At 32.0% G+C, this 19,599-nt stretch overlaps 1 protein-coding gene across 1 annotated transcript in view; it reads left to right on the forward strand.

Annotated features, from left to right (window-relative positions):
- Positions 1 to 19,302, forward strand: part of LOC148311104 (5-hydroxytryptamine receptor 1-like) — a 53,910-nt gene extending 34,608 nt beyond the window's left edge. Inside the window, exons 2-3 of the mRNA XM_088257230.1 lie at positions 11,956 to 13,242; positions 17,455 to 19,302. Coding sequence (XP_088113356.1) covers positions 12,217 to 13,242; positions 17,455 to 18,186 — 1,758 coding nt within the window. The 5' untranslated portion in view covers positions 11,956 to 12,216 and the 3' untranslated portion in view covers positions 18,187 to 19,302. The remainder of the gene's footprint in view (positions 1 to 11,955; positions 13,243 to 17,454) is intronic.
- The last annotated feature ends 297 nt before the right edge of the window (positions 19,303 to 19,599 follow it).

A 19,599-nucleotide genomic window follows, 5' to 3' on the forward strand; every position in this document is an offset into this window, starting at 1 on the left:
ATTTACTTGAACCATCCAGAAATTAACCCACTTTCAGTTCCCACTAATTTTCATGTCGACCTTCTATTGCACATGCACACGAGTTATCCAAAGTGCTAACTTGCTCGTAACTCGGTGCGAAACTATTTCATGAAATGTTCAACTCCAGGAATAATTTACATAAATTGAGAATGCATAAATTTTACAGGTGCTACAACAGTAACTGAAACTTTTGCTTTTGTGGTGTGACCAGCAGTGATTCTGAAAAGTTTTCAGCGGATTTCAGTTTGCTTTGAAAATACGGTAAAAGGTAACAAAATCATGTGAAAAAATGCATGTGAAAAAAAGTACATAGTTGTTATTTTATTCTATAAAATGCAGTTCCACCAAGAAATATCATTACAAAACTTTTCTACTAAGTGACTGCCGAATCAATTGATAAAAAAAAAAAATATTTACACTTTTGCATTGCTTACAGTACCAACTAATGAAATATAAATTATCAAGTTAAAATTTCGGTCACTCTTTATTGGTCACAGTAAATAACTCGTGGATTGCCTATTAAAAATATACCTGAATCTAAGATTAAACTTGGTTACTCACCAACATCAAGTTAACCAGCTTTAGGCAGGAAAGCTTTCAATTCAAACATGCTTTTAATGTGCGGCGTAAAAAAGAACCTCAAATCATTTTGTGTGAGGTGGACGGAAAATTGTAAAACAAATGAATTTCTAGAAATAAGATAACAAAACACGTCCATTTAGAAATTATACAAAATCTGACATCTCTAATGGTTGCTTGGAATATTAAAACGCTTTCATAAATGTATGATAGATACAACAGTATACGATGGCTAAAAATTCTTGCATCTTTAACTACTTTATATGGCATGACGATATCGTTTTAAAAAAACCGTTTGAGTAGACAAATAACTTTCGTTCGTCTATGCCCTTAATTTTAATATTTTAATTAGATTTAAATGTAACATAATATTCAAATTTTAATTTATTTGTTTTTTGAAAGATTTTTTAAATAACACCATAATAAAAATAACAATCATACTGAAATAAAGTTAAAAATAAAGAAAAACTTTTTTTACAACATTTTGAGTGTATCCAAATACTTGTTAACAAATCTGGATTATCTCCGATTATATGAGTTATTTTTCATATTGTTTCTTTCGTCAGCCCCATGAACGCCTAGACTTCCATATTCTTTTATGTATTAATTTTAAATCAAACACAGATTTTTTGAGTCTACTAAGTTGTATTTTATTAACAAAAACACATAAAAAATTATACTGTGACAATTGTTTCGCCTTGTTAGGGCATTATCAAACGAATGTCCATATTCTTCATAATCTTTGATGAGATGTCAAAAAATAATATGAAAAACAATTTATTTGATATGAAAGCAAAAACATAATTGAAATTGCATTTTCTTAAGGGAATCAAAACACAGAGAATGTGCAGGATTTTTTCTTTTTCAAAATGCTCCTTATTGCCGTTAAAAATTTGTTAAACGAGATCCAAAATGACGTTAATTTTACTAAAAAATATATTTTAACTGGACGAGGGTAGAATCCAGGGGTTGAGAATAAACTCTTTTTTATCAAAAAATTTCAATAAAGGGTCTCATTTACCTATATCTCTTTACCTATATTAAGCATTACATAACCTTAAAGTTGATTTATTACTATATTAATAATTACTTTTGGTACAATCATCCGCACATATTTTAACTTATTTATTTATCTCTAGAGTACTTAAATATCGAAAAATTACGTCGACAAAATGACGATTCCTGAAAAGAATAATATTTTTGTCATTCCTGCGCCCTTTGATTCATAATACCATCCTAATGACCTTTAATTTTTACCTTCGTGATAACGAGATTTCTTTAACCCAAAGAATGTCACTATTAATTCTAACATAATAAGATTTGGTCATATAATTCATTCCCACTTTATTTTAATGTCATTTTTCTACGAACGTCAAGAAACTACGTCACTCGTAGGATATATTAGTAATCTGGAGTAAAGAGCTTTTTTTTAAAGTCGACTTTAAAATTTCCTACACATCTTATACTTGCAGACTAAAGCTAAACATGGCTACGGGTGAAGCTAACCCCCAGCTTAAGGGAGCAACATCCTAAATAATTAGCTAGGGGAAGTATTACATATGCCTCGGGCGGCTTGCTCAAATATTTAGTTCGGTAAATTGCCAAGCAACAAAAATCAACGTTTTGAGGAGCCATGAGATTTGCTTTCATAACAAATTGCGTTACTTTTCACGAACCTCCCATTCTCTTTTATTTACTTTCATGTTCTCTTTTATTTGCTTTTTATTAATTCCCTTAATTTATGGGCCATGGAACACCACGTGTACACGAGGATAAAAATAACAGTATTAAAAAATGAAGATTGTTTGAAAAATAATAAAAAAGCAAAATTATAAACATGAGAACCGAAATTTCTAAATTAATACATCGGTATCGTTTTTTAATGTTTATAAATCTTTTGTGGGTATATCTTTGTTTTTTGAAACTTATCGTGCTTATATCAACTAATAAATTATTTTAAAAGTAGTAATATACAAGTATTTTAATTTTACATAAAAGATATCATATCGACGTGCCCTACGTAAAGTGCTCTTTTTACATTTTTGTTAATTTTAAGATATTTGGCGTGCGTTATCAACAGACCGTTATTTACAAATTTAAATAAAACAAAAAAAAATAATACTAGTTTTCAGGCGTATAAGACGCTATCCACATAAAATTTTCGAATTGAAATGAGTTCCTAAAACGCTAACTACTTAATTTTGAAAAAACAAAAAGTTTTGAAACGATTTTATACATTATTTGATCGTGTTTTTGAATGTGTAATACTAGTTAAGAAGTTTAGATAAAACCGTTAATTAATAATGAAAAAATACGTTGAAACATCTTCTTAGATCTCTTCTGTAAAGTAACAGATTTGCAGATAGAGAAGCCGTCGATATTATTCCACAAAGTAATTGCCGAATCAACAAATAAATATATGTCATAGGTAAAATAAATACCTAAGATTTACAGATAAATGATATATTTTTACTTTAATCGTATTTTTTCATTTTAAGATGAATCCTTTTTTATAATGGAAATCAAAAAAAATATTTGTAAATCCATCTCCGATGATCCTAAGAATTTTTCGTTTGCAAATTGCTAACATAAAATTTTCATTCGTACCCTCATCTGCACCCAATGGTGCATAAGGCACTGCATCATATAAATGCAGTGTTATCTTGATTGTTAACACATGAAGGTAAGGTGATCAGCCCTCCGCTTCAGGTACCAGTCCAGGGTAATATTGAATAAATATTAGTGTGAAAAAATCACATTAATTTATTTAACCCCCCCCCCCCCCGCGGTATTGAACCCGGGACTTCCAGCACGGTATCTCACCATTACACCACGGGGGCGGACAGAATGCATACAAATTGACATTATTTTTAACAAATAATTAATTATTGGTACAAATATTTAAATAATTATGTATATTTTTGATATCTTACTAACTTTTTTTGTAAACTTAAGTCATAGAAAGGATTATTTATTTTCGGTTGTTATCAGTGTGTAAATAAACCAAACAATACATGATTATATTCTACAAGTCAAGATCCTTCTCAGCAAATGGAAAGATTTCTAGATTTCTCATCCCCTGTTGAAATTATTCACTAAATTCGAGAGAAATCGGAACGAGTAAGACAAAAGGACAATTTTAACATCCCTTGAAATGAGACTAAACGATTTACATCTAGAATGCTGTCAAGGAATTGTAAGGAGATTGTATTATTATGCGTGATACAATCAAGCAACAATATATCTTCCAGAACAATTCAGGTTCAAGAGTACCAATAAAACAATTCAACTGGAGAGACAATTCAATCGTTTGGATTTATTAATTCTTTGCTATGCTGAGTGATGGGGTATTGAAATTGAAATTCAAGAAAATAAGGTCGTGTTTTTATTATTATAATTTTTTATATATTTATTCAATTCGTTCGGCAATTGTAGGGGAAGGGGGGACTAGTTGTTACAAAAAATGAAAAGCTTAATATCTGGTAACTGTTTATTTTGAGAGACATAATATTGATTAAATCTTAATGTACATATATTAAAGTATAATGAAACAATTAAAATATGTTCCAACAAAGTCCACAAAAATAATGATAGCATATTTAAAAAAAATTAAAAACAGGAACAACTTGCACCACATAGGGACAAGTTGTAAGAAGGTTGGGTACAACTCACCAATAGATGTCTGTAGTGAAGTTCTAGTGATTCAAGAATAATGTTTCAAAATTGATTCATACATACAGAACTTCCAAGAATTTGAGTAGTGTGGTTTTCAATAATGGGTAGAATTGGTGAATGTTACACATGTGTAAAGTGATAACTTAAACCAGCCTATGTAAGTCGTCAGCCCCGTAAATGCCCAGACTTCCATATTCTTCTTCGTCTTTGAGGAGATGTGAAAAAATAATAAGAATATAAACATTTTACAATTTTCATAAAATTAGCTCTTGATCATTCACCCATTCCTTTATTTTGCTTTTATTCCAACGGAACGATGGAGACGGCAGTCATATATTGGTCCGAAATAGCGCACTCTAGAAGGCTTACAACCCGTAAAAGGCTGGTTTAAGTGGTAATTTTATGTATGTGTAACATTCACCACGAATTTTCCAAATCAAGATTAGAACGCACTCAAAATACTGTTATTAAAATTACTAGTAATTATTTTGTTTATTTTTTATTTATAAAAAAATCTTCATTCTATCTCTGAGTATGTCCACGTGTAAAATTTACGAGTAAGTATTTTTTTTAATAAACATTTGAAAACACCAAAAAACTAATCAAATTATAGTTTAATAAAAAAAAATTGCTTCCAGAGGTGAGTAGCAAGGTAGGAACCTGCTTTATTATGTATCTCCCGCCAATATGCTATTATCTATGGTAGTTTAGAGACTGCCCGCCATTTTGAGTAAAACCCGACGCCATTTTGTACTATCGTATTTCAAAATGTCGGCAATAGAACCAATCCCCTGGCGCTTGTTTACAGTGGGTACCGTGAAGTATTGAATGGCCGACACACATAAAATAATATATTTTAAGGTTTTATTGTCAAATGCCGCTGTAATTTAGGAAGATTTACTATAGGCACAGCGATCCGTGATATTATATTGATATCGATAGGTGGGGTATTCGAAAGAAAACCCTCATACTACCACAATTTTCAGATAGTATTTTGATTCAGCATTTTGAGTGTTTCCAAATACTTGTTTACAAATGGATTATTTCCAATAGTATTTTTTTTACATTATTTAACCAAGCCTATGATAAAAGCGTTAGCCCTATAAATGCACAGGCTTCCATATTTTTCTTCATTCTATGTTGAAATGTTGAAAATGAATGTACTTACATAATATTTTTGGGATCACAACTACCCAAAAAACATAATATAAAATTTAATAATTTCATTAATTGATTCGGCAGTCACTTTGTGGTAAAATCTAACCATTTTCAATTAATGTTTTACTTGGTAAATACCACTATTTCTTAAAATCTACTGTGACACGTGCTTCGATGCATTCCGCATCATTTTGTTTGAAAATGATGCGGAATGCATCGAAACACGTATCACAGTAGATTTTAAGAAATAGTGGTATTTACTAAGTAAAACATTAATTAAAAATAAAATTTAATGATAACTCTACATTCTTCACCAAATCTCATTCACGAGTACAATTCAAATAGGTACCTTCATTTTTTAAAGGAAATTTTTCAAGGTGATAATTTAGAGTTTCAAAAAAATTAAAAGTGTGCTTGTATATCATAGGTAGAAAAGTAAATGAAACATGTTTGTAAAGTGATCATTTCACCAGCTTACGATTTGTTAAAAAACCTGTAAATACCCAGACTTCAATATTCTTCTTCATCTCTATTGAGATATCGAATTGTGTAATCATCATAACTTTCATTTTAAAACAACCAAGAATCTCTCAATATTAAAAAATATATATATTTTTAGGGAGAGTTTTAATACATTTTGTATGTGAGGGGAGGGATTGGCTCGTGGGTGCACTTATTTTTCAATCTCCTTAAAGGATTTGTACACTGTACGCGTCCTGTATTCTCAGAGGTAAATACTAAATTATGGTCCTCGCCTAAATTGACATTTATATGTTTTGCCAGAATGGATTTTTTTAGAATCGACACCAAAACAACAATACCTATAACTCGTTATTTCTTTAACAGAGAAAAGTAAAATTTATCTTTAAACTTCCTCTAACTATTGAATATACTATGATAATCAGAAATCAAGAACTAATCTGATTTTAACTGTTATTATAAAAAAAAATTGGCACACAAATGGTAAATTAAAATGATTATTTGAATATTAAATAAAAACACTGGTACAAGACCACATTCGAGTTTTTTTTTTTATTGTAAACACGACTAGTTTCGAGTATCCCTATGACGTAACTGATATCAATAGTAAGGTAGAGAAAAGGCAATTGAGATGGCATGAGAATATATGTATTGAGCATGAACATATTTGCAGGTAATTGTCATGGAACTTTCTCGAAAGACATCTAGAGAAGGACTAAAATATTCATGGATTTCAATTTCAATTTATTTATTTTCAATTAACAAATACATTACAAACTAAAAAAAATAAAGCGTATACATTAAAATAAAATATAAGCAAGAACTATTGCAAAAGATTTAGAAGAATCCCGCTTCGGAAAACTCTTTCAGACACATGGAACAGATCAATATCCAATGAGATATTGTTCAACATAGCGGTAGCTCTTCCTACAGGCATGACCATCGGCAGGTTGGTCCTGTGTATAGGAATGTGAAACAATCTATGCCGACGCTGTCTTAGGTAACTATCGGGAGCATACAGACCAATTTTCCGGATAATTTCAGAATAATCGATCATACCGCGCAACAATCGATGGATGCTATAGAAAGATAACATTATTGGAATACATGGTCTAGATGATGTTGTAATTATATATTACAATAGAAGGACCTACAACTTGAGGACGAGAAGAGCTGACTTAATAGTCTACAAAGACGATGAGTTGGGATGAAGCCAGGAAGAAGAAGACGACTATTTTCGAGTACTTCTAAAGTTTTCATTGATTGATAATCTGAAGAGTGATCTCAAACTAGTTTTTATATCTTACAATCAAATGTAGCATTCTAAATTGAATGTAACAGAAATTTTCGTATAATATTATATTATTTGGGGTAATTTTTTTTATATTTTTCCTTTCGTGAGCATATCACTTTAATTATAATAAAAGAATATTTTCTTTTATTATTATTATTTTCAATATGTTTTTATTTCTTGACAATATTGAACTATTTCAATAAACAATTTGACCAAAAACGTTAGAGTAAAAAAAAGGATATGTAAAAGCGAACTTTTTTCACAATAACCCCCTTCCTTTGCAATTTCCATTCCTTTCGGAGAATATAAATAAAATCGTTTGAAAAATAAAAGCACCTTTTTTATTATTGTTTTTTCGTAAATCCACAAATTACCTGGGTTACTTTAAATGGCTTAGAAAATTTGCTGACCGTCATAAAACTATTCGGTATGAATTTTACGATTGCTCGAACCTTTAACTATATCGCGATATAATAAAACCAAATAGTAAAATAAAAATTGGGTCTTTTGAAACCTTATTGAAATTCAAAACTTAAGCACGCATTTCAAAAAAATAAAAAATAAAATTTTATATACAGTTTTTGTCCAACTCAATTACGGTTTTCCAAATCATTTTTATGTTTTAATATATGTGAAACAAAACAACAAATTTAACCCCTTAATTTATCATGGTATTCTGACAAATATCGGCATCGAATTTATGTATTTCTGTCAAATCAAAATTAATTCCACTGTATTTCTACAGACTATCAATTTGACAGTAGATAGTTGATTTGTAGTAAGAACATTTTGCCATTTCACCATAAATAGACTGAATGACCATTTTGCGCGTCGTAGGTTCGGTGAATGGTCCGAAAACAATATTCAGCTTGATCCTCTTTTCCAAAAAGTTACTGTTTGGTGTGCATTATGGGCAGGTGGAATCATTGGACCATATTTTTAAAAGACGATGCGGGCCAAAATGTTATGTTCGATTGAGAGCGCTACAGAACCATGGCTACTAACTTCTTCGTACCTCAGTTGAATGGCATTGATGTGACAGATCTGTAGTTTCAACAAAATGGCGCAACATGCCACTCGGCGGTTGTGGCAACCGCCGAATGGCAATTGCCATCAATTTATTGCAGGAGAATTTTGATTTGTTTACCTGTAAAAAACATCCTATATATTTATCCTTTACTTCGATTACTGATCAGGGTAATACTGCATATAAAACTTCCTTAAATATAAAAATTGCCTTAAATATAAAAAAAAAACCTGATTGAAAACTAAATACTGGCGTAGTTACATAGACGCTCAACTGCGAAACTAGCGTCGCGGGTTCGATTCCCGTCATGTGCAAAATACATTCATGAAAGATTTATTTTCATTTGGTCTGGGCGTTTATGATGCATTTTTCTCTACCCTTACTATCATATTTGCAGTCAAGCCTCCTTAAGTGGAGTCTTGAAAAAAATACATGTATTTAAAAACAATTTTTTAAAATCAATTCACTTGACTAGATAGTCTCGTAAATAATATCAGAGAAAAATACTTCCAGATTTATTTCAAAACAAGGTTTACAGTAGATTAACCCTATAAAAGGATGTATAAAGGTTAACGTTTATCCGATATAAAAATACAAATTCAGGTTTTTTAAAGCTTACTGGTATTTTTTGCACCTCGTAATCTACTTTATTGTCGATTTGGATAAAAATTCGAACATTTTTGAGGCTTATATAATTGAAAGACATCGTTATTTTCTCAACGTCATATTGAGTGTGTCCAAATACTTGTTCACAAATATGAATAATCTCCAATTAGGAGTTATTTTAGACATTATTTTCTGACATCTCAACAAAGATGAAGAATAACATTTTGAGTGTGCCCAAATACTTGTTCACAAAATCTGGATTATCTCCAATTACAGGAGTTATTTTCATATAATTTTTTGACATCTCATCAAAGATGAAGAAGAATATGGAAGTCTGGGCATTTTCGGGGCTGACGACCGTCATAGGCTGGTTTAAGTGATCACATTACACACGTGTAACATTCATTATAAGCTTAAGTGATAAAAATGAAAATGGTATTTTCTGGCGTTTCTCATGTGTGTGATTGAAATCCAGAATTTGGACCTCACATACTAATGTAAGAGTTTCTGCTTAATAAAGAGCTTCTTTACATCAAGTGATCACTTAAACCAGCCTATGACGGTCGTCAGCCCCGTAAATGCCCAGACTTCCATATTTTTCTTCATCTTTGATGAGATATCAAAAAATAATAACATGAAGAATAATATGGAAGTCCGGCAATTTACTTGGCTTACGACCGTCATACGCTGGTTTAAGTCATCACTTGACTCACGTGTAACATTCACCATACAGAAGTTCCAAGAATTTGAGTACATGGTTGTATTGAGTAGTGTGGTTGTCAACCATAGGTAGAATTGGTGAATTCTATTTCATGTAAGTCAACAACAAAAAAATCTTAACTTTATTTTCTGCCTTATAAAAAATATCAACCTGTTTCCAAGTACCATTACTTATTTTTACAATGGTTTTTTATTAGGCCTCGTTATTAATGGCTACATTTATAATGTAAAATAATAGGGAAGGAGCGTCATTATTTATTTTAAGCGGAACATACGAGTATTTTCAATTTTCCAACACTCCTTATGGATATAAAGGAGACGGTTTTTAGATTTATTTTAAGCATTATCAAATAATAAAGAAAGGTGTGTTAAGATGACTTGGACATGTGGAAGGAATGAGTGAGAAAAGAACGGTAAAAGAAATTTATGAAGCGAATGTAATTGGAAAGATAATAGGGTTAGTAATAATTTGTAGCAGAGGAAAACCGATGAAAACTTGGCATGATCAAGTATGTCACACTTGAAAGCATCTGACAGATGGCACTGCCATATACGAAAATGTTACTTTGTGTTGAAACATCAAAGAAATCGGTGAATTACATGATTAAGTATTTTAAATATTTGAAAGTGGTCTGGTTAGATGTAGGAATAATCGATATGTATGATGAGCTGCACGAATGTGGAAGAGGCAAAGAATGTTTGTAAAGACAGATTTTTGTGGCGTTCTATTCTCTCTGTCTGCTCTTTTGGGGAAGTGGCATAGTGGTTAGTTAGTTGGTTTAATTTAATTTTTATTTCTTAGGAAAGGGAGACAGCATGTTTGGTAAAATATTCATTAATTTTTTAGTAAACACTCATCCTGTCTCGTATAGTCAACGATCCATTTAACGCTGTGTAAATATATTCTAGTGCCCTGTGCACAATTGGAAATTAACATAGATTAAAAAGCATAACAGGGTTGGTTTACTAGGCTTAGGAAAATATAGCCTCCATGACTTGTTTGTCAGTCCCGAATAATGATTGAAATTTCCACAACTGTTTCTGACAGAATTCAATTTAAATTCAAAATTGTTCAACCATTAATGTTTCAAGAGATGTAGTTCAAGATGGTATAATGGCCACCCCTAAAATATTAAATCATCATCTCGCGTGCAGTGAGCCTTATAAGACCCTTAAATCGATTTCCTCAAGTATTACTTAAAATTGGGATGATCGTCTAAGCATTGAATACACGTATTTTTCCGTACCCTAAAGTGATGGCCCCAAGGAATTGCATTATCGAAAACCTCCCTTGCTAAATATAATACGGGGTAAAATAAACTTCCCTTCTCTAAACTCGATCGCATTTCAAAAAAGTCCAGAGGGATTCTATCTCCGACCGCTACTTTCAAAATATTTTTACGTGTATAAAGTTTCTGGGTCCATTTTGTGGAATAATTGTCAGAAAAATAGAAACAGCGTGGTATTTTCGATATGAAATTTAATCGAGAAAAATGTATACGCTCACAATTTATTTGACGTTTCAATTTTCTATAGTCGGAAATGTCCGTTGGAAAAGTCCGGAAAGGACGAAAGTAATGAGAATTTTAATTTAAAACATTGATACATTTAACCAATTTCACAGGGTAGGGAAAAATTATCTTGTTTGATCATTTAAAAAAGGTATTTATAAAATGATTAAATGTGTATTTAGACAAAAACTTAGTAACTTTTTTAAGAATATCTGTTGTTCTTGAAACTAGTCATGTTAACATTTATAAACTCAAGAGTAAAATGTAACAACTGTTTTATTTTTATACTCAAACATGGAAAACCATGTTTTCACATATATATATATATATATATATATATATATATATATATATATATATATATATATATATATATATATATATATATATATATATATATATATATATATATATATATATATATATATATATATATATATATATATATATATATATATATATATATATATATATATATATATATATATATATATATATATATATATATATATATATATATATATATATATATATATATATATATATATATAAATATAAATATTTATAAATTCTCTCTTTGTCAGAAAATATATTTTTGTTGAAAATATAATCTTTTGTTAAGATGTACGTTCTCTTTAAACAATTTAGCAGGATATTCGCTGAATAAGTAATTAACGTTATGTATTATGTGCGCTTGTTTGAGTCTCTTGGTTTTGCATAATTTAAATTAATAGTTCAACCGAAATATCCTTTTGAAATGTCAGAATTTCGCACATTACCTAAACTCATTTATCACATTATTACTCTGTTATCTTATTCCACGCTTACGTTCTCACTTGCCGTGTAGAGATCTAATGTGTTGTGTTTTTTTTTTTAATTTGCAGAAAATCTGAAAATGGCCTTCGGGGAAACTTCGAGGCCGCGCAAGCTTCCGAGGATTAAGAAAAATGATGATTACATTCAAGAAGGCGTTCAATTTCGTTACCATAATTACAACAGTGATATACAATGACTGAAAAAAAGTTAAAAATTATACGTCTCTTATTTAAAGGACATAAAGTGGTGGATTAAAAATGTGTGCAGTGTTATAATAGTCATTATTTAAACAAGGTGCCATTCCGATAAAACGGAACACCATAAATCGTATGGCGTCCCATAACAATCTACCTCACAATTCACCGCTCGACCTAACTCTGTCTTCAGCTTTCGCCATTTTTTTCTTGCTTATTTTCAAACAACCGCAAGCGGTGTCTTCTTCCCTTCAAACTAACCAATCCTTCCATATTTCCGCTACCCAAAACTCCATCACCACTTTAATCCCTTCTACAACAATCACAATCAATCCGTTAAAACACTTCGACAATGAAAGCTTGTCCAATGATTTCAACGCTACTAATGACAGCTCTTCGAACCCTTGGTTTCCTGGTATGGACTCTCAATACAACATCATAGTGCAAGTGATAATATCGATTATTTTATTGTTCGTGATAATAGGAACGATTGTGGGTAACATCCTTGTCTGTATAGCTGTATGCTTAGTCAGAAAGCTCCGTCGTCCTTGCAATTACCTACTAGTGTCTTTAGCTGTGAGTGATTTATGTGTAGCCACACTCGTGATGCCGATGGCTATGGTGTACGAAGTGCTGGGAACTTGGCCGTTCGGACGCGTACTTTGTGATTTTTGGGTGTCGATAGACGTGTTATCATGCGCCGCCAGCATCTTGAACCTTTGCATGATCTCGGTAGATAGATATTACGCGATAACGAAGCCTTTGGAATACGGTGTGAAAAGAACTCCTAGAAGAATGATTTTTTGTGTGTTTCTCGTTTGGTTGGGGGCGGCTTGTATATCACTGCCTCCGCTGTTGATCTTGGGTAACGAGGGGGGTACGTCCCAGTGCGTTGTCTGTCAGAACTTTGGCTACCAGATCTACGCCACGCTGGGGTCCTTCTACATCCCACTGATCGTCATGATGGTGGTGTATTACAAGATCTTCAGGGCCGCGAGGAAGATTGTGATGGAAGAGAAGAGAGCCCAGTCGCACTTGGAGAGCCACTGTTACCTGGAAATCAACGTGAAGAACGGTGGAGCGGCAGAGTCGAGACTTCTTCAGGGGAGACAGTCAACGCAACCGGCTCCGAGATCGTCATCTGTCGGGACTAATGCTTCTGTAAGTACCATGAATACTTTTCATTTTCTAATACTTTACTTTTCTACTTGCTTCACTGTTTTTTGCAGGTACTTAAGAAAATGAAATAAGATTTCAAAGTTGTCAGATTTTTCAAACTATTATTTATTCATGTCCGCCTCCGTAGTGATATAGTCAGCACGCTGGGCTGCCGTTCTGGAGTGGGTCAAATTCGATTCCCAGGGTGGGTCAAATAAATATAAGTGATTTTTTCACTCTAATATATATTCAATATTACCCTGGACTGGTACCTGAAGCGGAGAGCTGATCACCTTTACTTAATAACACTGCGTTTATATGATGCAGTGCCCTATGCACCATTGAGTGCGGATCAGGGTTCGATTCATTCTACCGAAATATTTTGCTCTGAATTCGATCCAAAAGATAATTTATATTTTGTCAAGTATAATATTTATATATATGTATGTGTGTGTATGTGTGTGTGTATGTGTGTGTATGTGTGTGTGTATGTGTGTGTGTATGTGTGTGTATGTGTGTGTATGTGTGTGTGAGTTTGTGTGTGTGAGTGTGTGTGTGTGTGTGTGAGTGTGTGTATGTGTGTGTGTGTAACAATATGATGATTCTAATATTGACATATACTTGCCTAATTACACTTGTTTAACACCATTTTTAAGAGTAAGTATTTTCACCAGTTGATGAAATCATCTATTAGCAATAACTAGCCGTTTTAACAATACTAAATTCAAATGTACAATACTAAATTCAAAAATGGTCGTATATAATTGATATTTATTCAAATTAAAATGAATTTTTCATCGTGGTTTATATTTAAAATATAAACAATATTTTTCATGTGCAAGTTTGTACTATAATTACTATTTTTTTGTTCGGAAAGGTAAACGTTTCTCAATCGTGTATTTTAGTTTTCAAACTGAATGTTAACCAATTGAAATTGTACGAGACTAATTGATACGGTTGGCTCGTGTTTAACTTTGACGAAAACAAACTTTCATAAATTCAGGACGCTCGACTTTCAGTAGTGGCGTATTTCAGGAACGCGCTGAAACGGGGCTCAACTCAACAGGTGAACAAAAATTGGCAAATATTTAATGGGAAGGCTTCTGAATAAACATGCCAACAATTTCAGCCATTCTGAATGGTTAATTAAAGAGAAAACAACTTAGTTATTATTTTCAGAAGGCGTTAGTTTTTTTTCCCAGTAAGAGTAGAAGCTTTTATATTACAACTCAGTTTTTATTACAACCTATCAGCAAAACCTATCATCGGAAGCTAAACTGGCAGTGCACAACGGAGTCCTGGTTCCAACCCAAATGTATGGAAGTGAAACATGGAGTTGGCAAAAGAAGGATGAAAGTAGAGTGAACACAGTCGAAATGCGATCTCTCAGAAGAATGTGCGACAAAACGATGTATGATAGATGTGCGTATAGTGAAATAAGGAAGAAATGCAAAGCCGAGATAAGCATTATCGATAAAATTAAGAAAGGTGTGTTGAGATGGTTTGGACATGTAGAACGAATGAGTGAGGAAAGAACGGTAAAACAAATTTATGAGGCGAATGTAAGTGGAAAAAGGAGCAGAGGTAGACCGAGAAAAACATGGCACGATCAGGTATACCAAATACTTGAAAGTGGTTAGGTTAAGAGTCGTAACAATCGGCGGGTATGTATGAGGAGATGCATGAACGCGGAAGAGGCGAAGAATGTTCGCAAGGACAGAGTGGTGTGGCGTACTATTCTCTCTGCCTACCCCTGCGGGGAAGCGGCGTGATGGTTAGTTAGTAGTACTGTAGATCAGTGTTCCGCAAAGTGTGGGCCGCAGCACATTGGTGTACCGTGGTGATTACTTGGTGTGCCACGGAAAAAAGTCTAGTTTTTTTAAGATAACACACCTAGGAATAGCTAAAATCTATACGAACGAGGCGCTTTGTTGCGTGAAGAACGTGCGCATCGGGATTTTCGACTCTATTATTAAATAATAAAAAAAAAGAGAACGCCTGAGGACGATCAACGTTAGAGATGAAAGCAGGCTTATCAACGATTGCCCAAATTTTTATCACCTGTGTTTACTTAAGTAGGCTCACAATTCGCATTAAACATCATATTTTATATACCAACATATGTTTTAGGTTATATTTAGTTTACAACATTTTGAGTGTGTCCAAATACTTGTTCACAAATCTGGATTATCTCCGATTATAGGAGTATTTTTTTTTTACATCTCATTAAAGATGAAGAAGAATATGCAAGTCTGGGCATTTAAGAGCACATTTACGGGGTTTTTCATCTCACCAATAGATGCCTCTAGTGTAGCTCTATGGATTCAAGAACAATATTTCAAAATTAGTTCATATATAAAGAAATTCCAAGAATTTGAGTAGTGTGGTTGTCAATAATGGGTAGACTTGTTGAATGTTACACGTGTGTAAAGTCATTACTTAAACCAGCCTACGACGGTCGTCAGCCCCGTGAATGCCCAGACTTCCATATTCTTCTTCATCTTTTATGAGATGTCAAAAACTAATATTATTTAACTAAGAGAATTTTTCAGTCAGATAGTACCGACAAATCAAGTATATCTTAGCATCAAAATACCAAATACAGCAAAATTATGATAAACGGACTGCATAACATGCAATCATGTAATTACGTAGAACGAATTGAAGGATTTCAGAGTACTAGCTACAACATGGCATGTGATTTATTTTTAAAAATGCAACAGACTAATGCGGCCATAAATAACATGCAGAATATGTAATGCAACATAAAGGAATGCAATGCTCCATTATGATGCAAAATAGGGCAATCAGAAAAATGCTGAAATACGCGTGGGACTCGCGCAATGCAAGTGAAACATTTTAAGTCATAAAAACAGTTATATTATTTATTGATTCGGCATTAACTTCGTGGAATGACATGTTGGTTATTTTTTTTAAATTAACTTCAGAACATTCTGAAATTCTAGACATTCTAAAATTATAGAAATTATGGAAATTGTCAAAAAAATGTAAAAAATAATTCATACTAGGACAAAATCGAGATTTGTGAACAAGTATTTGAACACACTGGTAAAGTTACAATTAAAATTTCCTGTTAATGTCTAACCATTGTTAGTTATCTCAGAAAGCTCACGTGAGTGTAGAAACAACATGAATAGCTAACAGAAAAGCTTTTCAAGAAGTAACAGTGTTGACATTAAGTTAACGTATATGTTCCGTAGCAGTTTCCTTTAATGTTACCGTAGCTTTAAACTGTTTCCAAGTCTGCTTTGCAGGATCGTCTTTTCTAAAACATGAGAAAAATTAGCTTTTACAATGATATGTATTGTATAAACTTCCTCTGTGTTTAGTTAGATCCTTACATAAAAGTAACGGATACCTCTGAGAACAACACAAAAGCTCAATGCACCTCAGTTTAAAAAGTTTTAGATTTTTGCCATCTTTAAATAATCAAAATGAGATGTATAAATAAATAAAAAATTTCATTTTTAACTTTTTGTTAGTTAATTTCACTAATTTAAAGAGAAAGTGATCTAATCTTTTTCACACTAATGAGCATCGCGTTGGATTGATTAGAATCATACCGTTTCAAATGGCGTGTGTTTCTTAAATTCAAATTTCACGGTTTAAAGAAATCTTTTTAATTTTCAAAAGAAGTTTAAGAAAAATAAATATTTTATTGGAATTTTTTAATAAGTAAAATGTACTAAGATATTTTGAATTAAAAATAGGTACGTGCAGTTTTCTTTCTTAATTATTTGCAACTTTTCCAACCAAAAAATTTATTTACTTTTATGATCATATTCTGAAAATTTCGCTAATGTGATTTTAATGGACTCATGGTTGGGAAAACGTTGTTTTTTCAAAAGACTTATACATATTACTGTGTTCAAACTACTCAAGTTTTTACAACTACCATACACATATGCAACTTAGTTTTTAATGTCCTGTAATAAATCTTTATTTTTAGCTTTTTCATGATCTTTTTTAATGATAAGACTTTTTCAAATGAAACAAATCCCATCAAATTAATTTCATTGTTACGTCTTAAAAGCGCAGGGCTCATAAGCTCTGTTTATTTTAATGAATGATCAAATTTATATTGTGGCGATCTAACGTAGTACTCTACATATGTATCATCGCCTTCGTTAAAGGGCTCATAATATTTATGAGCTGTTGAATAAACTATTAAGAGTGTGTTTTGTTTCTTTTCAGTGTGGCGTGGAGAAGTCGTTGTCAACCATCGGTCGTTGCTTCTCTGGAGAGCAAAGAAAGTCCAACGAGTCGCAGTGCCCGATGCTTCAAACTCCCATCAACAGAGCTACTGCAGCCATAGTCCAGACAGACGCCCAACAAAACCTAGCCCAAACGAAAACCAAACAACAACAAAATAAGAAGCAATCGAACAAATCTAATACCTTCAAAAAACGAGACTCTCTCAGCGTTTTCAAAGGTCAGAAAGACCATAAAGATTTTCAGGGTAATGTTAACAGTTCTCCTCACCAGAAAAAGTTGAGGTTTCAACTAGCTAAAGAGAGAAAAGCTTCCACGACTTTAGGGATTATCATGTCCGCATTCATCTTCTGCTGGCTGCCTTTTTTCGTCTTGGCCCTCGTCAGACCCTTCTTGCCAGATCAGGACATGATCCCGCATTCCCTAGCAAGCCTCTTCCTGTGGCTAGGATACGCCAACAGCTTGCTTAACCCTATAATCTACGCCACCCTAAACAAGGACTTCCGGAAACCTTTCCAGGAAATCCTTTACTTCAGATGCTCGAATCTGAACCACATGATGAGAGAAGAGTTCTACCACAGCCAGTACGGAGACCCCGAGCAGCACTACTGCGCTGTCAACAGCCTGAACAAGCAGGTTTACGAGGAGACTGTCGAAATAGTAACAGCTGACGAGGGAGAGCTTAAAGAACGAACTTCTGAAAGCTTTCTATGATCCGAAAGCCCGGTCGTCTCCGACAAAGACAACACTGTGATCTAAATAGACAAAAATATAATTTTAAGGCATTCAAGCTATTTAATTAATGTTTTCGGTGAAAGATATAGAAAATATTTATAAAAAATAAAATTAAGAAAAAGATGATTATTAATATCCACTTATTCTCAATTTTATTTGACGATTAAAGAACTGACTAAAGATTACGATACCAGTGAGAGTGCAAACTGTCTAGTCTATATAATTTTAGCGTTGTATAATATTTAATTTTAATTTTAAAATGCGATATGGGTACTTAAGTACTAGATACATTATGACGTTGTATTTACAATAGAATAAATAACATTTAATTTATTTAAATATCTAATGTGCAGTTTTTCATGTTCCATCTACTAACTAAAGTACATAATTTTGAGACAGGTTTTACGATGCAAAGAGTAAACGGTAGTCTTACAATAAACTCAAGTCAGAACTGGGTACGGTGCAATAAAATGGAGCTTTATTTCATTCCTTTAAGCTAATATAAAACCTTATTTAAAATTTAATCAGCTTTTTACTATCCTCCCAACCGTCATTTTATTTTTAGAAAATGAGGGTTGAATTGAACTCATTGAATTCGTTTTTCTGTATTTTAAGAAATAATCATTTGTTTTTACTTACATTACGTTTATTCTGAAAACATCAATTTACTAATTTTTGCAAATCGATTAAATAGGATAACGAAATAGTGAAAAAAGTATACATTCAAAATATTGTTTTGAGATTTTGAACATTTAAAAAATAACTATAAAAACTGAATACACATAAGGAGGAAATGGAGGTTGATGTAGAAACGGAACTGCAATAGAAAATATAAAGTCCTTACATGAAATATAAAAATATAATCGCTTAGTAATAATCACACACATCTTCAATTTTTTAATGAATTTATAATTTTTAACACTGGTTTATCAGCTCCAATAAAAGTGTCAATTAAATTAAGCCTGCTATTCCTTACTTTTTCACAGGGGTCAGTTACAACCGAATCATAAAGGCATTAATGTGACATTAAAACATAAATTACATTAAAATATATATCAATATATTTAAAACGTGCATGTTTTTAATAAATTTAAAAAAAAATCTCAGTGAAAAAAAAATATTCAAGAATATTTGATACCATTTTAATATTGAAGTTTTCATTAAAACGTATTTTACGTACACAAATAAAATAAAAATATTTTGTTAACATAATGCATTCTCCATAATCCAAATCATTAACATCATCAATATCTTTAAAGTGTGCATGTTTAAAATAAATTAAAAATAAAATCTCAGTGAAAAGAAAATATTCAAGAATATCTGATATCATTTAAGTATTGAAGTTTTCATGAAAACGTATTTTACGTATACAAATAAAATAAAAATATTTTG

Source organism: Brachycentrus maculatus, unplaced genomic scaffold (genome assembly GCF_059751285.1).
Source record: "Brachycentrus maculatus isolate JH-2025_06_01 unplaced genomic scaffold, ASM5975128v1 h1tg000076l, whole genome shotgun sequence".
In the NCBI taxonomy this organism is placed as follows: domain Eukaryota; kingdom Metazoa; phylum Arthropoda; class Insecta; order Trichoptera; family Brachycentridae; genus Brachycentrus; species Brachycentrus maculatus.